A 3,707-nucleotide genomic window follows, 5' to 3' on the forward strand; every position below is an offset into this window, starting at 1 on the left:
TGAACCATAACCAATCACCTCCATAGCTATAACCCATAATTTCCTTAATCCAATCCCACTCGAAAAACAATTTCGAAATCACTCGGACAGCACTCCGACGTAATATTTTATGTATACTAATAATATCTTGAAATAATACGGAGTAAATATATATATGTAAATCGATTGAGAGAGTTTAGAGAAAAATATTTTCAAGTTTCTATGAAATAATGAAACCTATTGAATTCTATTTATAATAGATTTTTGAATTATTAAAGTGAATTATTAAAGTATGAATTATTAAAGTGAATTATTAAAGTATGAATTATTAAAGTGAATTATTAAAGTATGAATTATTAAAGTGAATTATTAAAGTTAAAGTAAAAATAAAGTAAAGGTAAAGTTTAAGTATAGTAAAAGTATAAAACTATGTACGTATAATACGCGTATAAATATATATAATATTAATTTAAATCGTTATATATATTTAATAAAATAAAATATAAATATCGTTATCTTTATCATACTGGTTAAGTAATGAGTTGTCAAAAGTGGTTCTAGATATTTATAAAAGTTATATACGTTTTAATAATAAAGTTCTTTTTAAACTGAGAACGTTTTTGTACGTTTGAAACTAAATCAAATAAATATAATAATTTTGTTTTCCAAAACCAAATATATTTTTAAGAATCATTTTATTTAAAGGTTAAAATAATGGAAATCGTTATATCATAAAACATTTTAGAAAAGTAGAATCATATATATTCATAATAGGTTTCAAGTTTTTAAATTACAGTCTGTTGGTGAAGCATGGGATAAAGTTCAAAGGTTAAATAAACGTATGAAATCATCTTAATGAAAAATGTCGAGTTACTTAACTTGTCGATATCCAACATCTAAGTTAGTTACACTTCACGTTCTTACTTATAAATCACTTTACCATTTTTCGAATGTTGTCAAAAAGAATAGATTTCTTAAATCACAGTGGACCTCATAACATAGACCCGTAATCATATCACAATGTATCTGATAAATCAATCATTTGATATTATCTTCTAATTCCATCGATAAACATATTGAAACAATACGTTCATGTAAAGTATTATACGTTTAATACTTTATTAATATTCTCAAGTTATAATATATATATATATATATATATATATATATATATATATATATATATATATATATATATATATATATATATATATATATATATATATATATATATATATATATATATATAACGGTTCGTGAATCGTCGAAATTTGGTCGAGGTTATAATGAATGTATGAACACAATTTAAAATTCTTGAGATTTAATTTAACAAACTTTGCTTATCGTGTCAGAATAATATAAAGATAAAGTTTAAATTTGGTTGGAAATTTCCGGGTTGTTACATACAAAGACCACCGAGGCATTTGCCTGAGTAGTATCGCGGTGGTGTTTAACACCCTCGCCGGGTAAGAGGTCCAGGGTTCGAACCTGGCTTCTGAATGACCAAATTAAACATGGACTGAAATAGGCTCCATTGAGGTCAGCCCAAAGGAAAGGTTTTACCGAACCGATCCGGGACTAAGGTCCGGCCCGCCTGCCCCTCGGGATGGTTTAAGGGTTCGGATCCCTGCGATCGTGGTTCGGGTTTCCTGCTCGAACGTGTGTGTGTGCAAATGATGACTAGGCTTCGGTCCGGACCGATGCAATCTTGCCGTTCAAAAAAAAAAAAAAAGGAAGAAGTACAAAGTCAAAATGAGATGACTGAAACTCTAGTTGATGAAATCGCTGATAAGTTAATCAACGGAGACATAATTAGTAAAATTCAAGGTGCCAGAGAAATTAGAAACATGTTTCGTAATCGTAAATGCTCCGGTAACATTAGCACCAAGTTTGGTTGCGCCGGTGCGATTCAACCGCTTGTTCATATGCTCAATTCTCAACATAATGATGCTCAGGAAGCTTCGCTTATTGCGTTACTTAATCTCGCTTCTAGAAACCAACGGTTAGTGTTTTATTTCAGATTTAAATTAAACTATTATATGTTTGGTTAAGGCTTCTATGTTGAGTTAAGGTATTAATTCTAGGGTTTAGAGAAAAAAAATATTGCCTTATTATGTTCATGTTGGAGAACACAGAACTCGGGAACTCGGTCGGTAATTTTTGGGAGTATCTCGGCTACTCGGGTAATTCGTATGTCGACTTAAGTTGACTTTTTCATTTTTTTAATATATAAATAAATATAAATTATAAAATATAATATATGTGCTAATATAAACTCCAAAGAGACTTTGACCAATTTGCTGAGTTTTTGACCGAGTTGGCCGAGTTGACCGAGAACTCCCCGGCCGTTGACCGAGTTGAGCACCGAGAACTCAGCTGGTGATCTAAACTGAGAACTACCCGAGAATCGGCCGAGTTGGCCGAGTATGGCAACACTGCTTATTGGAGTTATGATTATTTTGTAAGTTTATGCACAACACTGTTAAAATGTCAGTTAGCGCAATTATTGGCAATTGGATTATTGATCATGACCCAAGTCCATTTAATCCTTGGTTACACTAAAGTACCTAATATATTATTAGGTCTTTAATGTGTTTTCTAATAAGTTGATCCTTGTTAAATTACAGAAACAAGGAACAAATTGTTACTTGTGGTGTCATCCCTCCCCTTGTGACGCTTCTCAAGTTCGAAAATACAAACAACTTAAGAGAATTAGCCACTGCAACAATTCTATCATTATCAGCTGCACCAAACAATAAGTTAGCAATAGCCAATTCAGAAGCGGTCCCACTTTTCATTCAACTTCTGAATCGCGGTTCATTTCAAGCAAGAATCGAAGCAGTCACCGCCCTTCACAACCTCACTACCTCTAAAATAGAACCGATAATAGTTATTGACGCCACTGCTGCCGTTCCTTTAATTAACCTTCTTAAAGAATGCAGAAAGTACTCCAATGTCGCTGATAGAACGACCCGTTCAATTGGACTTATAACCAAAACACAAGAAGGAATATTAGCCGTCACAAAAGCTGAAGACGGGATACTAACGTTGGTAGAGACGATAGAAGATGGGTCTCAAGTTAGCACAGAACACGCGGTTGGTGCGTTGCTTGATATTTGTATGAGCTCGAGAAGTAAATATAGGGAACTTATTCTTAAAGAGGGTGCGATCCCTGGTTTGTTAAAGTTAACCGTGCGTGGGACCCTTAAAGCTCAGAACAAGGCTAGAATGCTACTTGGGTTACTTAGGTGCTATAGATCTGAAAAGAGACTGAGCCCTTCTGTGTTGGAGAAATTGTCTCATGACATTGCAGCTTGTATTGATGGGTCGGAGAAGACAGTTCAAGCTGCGAAAATATTGTTACTGCATATGATTCAAAGAAGTATGAACAAGGCTTCATCTTGCACAACTGAAAATTAGGTGATTTATAATCAACAATTGTAAAGTGAATTTTTGGTTAACAATATTGTTGCGACGTGCGATTATAACTGCATAATTTTTGTCATGGTGTGAGGTTGGGTACATATCGAAGAAACGGGAATTAAATGGGTCAGTCGGTCAGGTATGACCATATGGGTAACATAATATTTGTAGATTGTACGCAGAGGCGGACCATAGAAGGGTCAACCGGGTTCGGCTTTTTTTAGTGTATTTATGTGTTAAATTTCGACGTTTAGTGTATTTATATGTTGAAATTCGACATTTTGCCTTCGTTCTTTTGTTTTTTT

The 3,707-nt window shown here is 33.3% G+C and overlaps 1 protein-coding gene across 1 annotated transcript; it reads left to right on the forward strand.

Annotated features, from left to right (window-relative positions):
- The first annotated feature begins 1,736 nt into the window (after positions 1-1,736).
- LOC139887998 (U-box domain-containing protein 45-like) lies at positions 1,737-3,399 on the forward strand. Its single transcript, XM_071871038.1, has 2 exons — positions 1,737-1,981; positions 2,607-3,399. Exons 1-2 carry the CDS (start codon positions 1,737-1,739, stop codon positions 3,397-3,399), a joined length of 1,038 nt encoding a protein of 345 aa, XP_071727139.1.
- The last annotated feature ends 308 nt before the right edge of the window (positions 3,400-3,707 follow it).

This window comes from Rutidosis leptorrhynchoides, chromosome 2 (genome assembly GCF_046630445.1).
Source record: "Rutidosis leptorrhynchoides isolate AG116_Rl617_1_P2 chromosome 2, CSIRO_AGI_Rlap_v1, whole genome shotgun sequence".
Lineage (NCBI taxonomy): Eukaryota > Viridiplantae > Streptophyta > Magnoliopsida > Asterales > Asteraceae > Rutidosis > Rutidosis leptorrhynchoides.

Excerpts from the sequence above, each read along its gene's own strand:
- LOC139887998 (XM_071871038.1), top strand. The coding sequence starts at position 1,737 with ATGACTGAAACTCTAGTTGATGAAATCGCTGATAAGTTAATCAACGGA. Across the intron at positions 1,982-2,606 it reads CTCGCTTCTAGAAACCAACG|AAACAAGGAACAAATTGTTA; the intron begins GTTAGTGTTTTA and ends GTTAAATTACAG.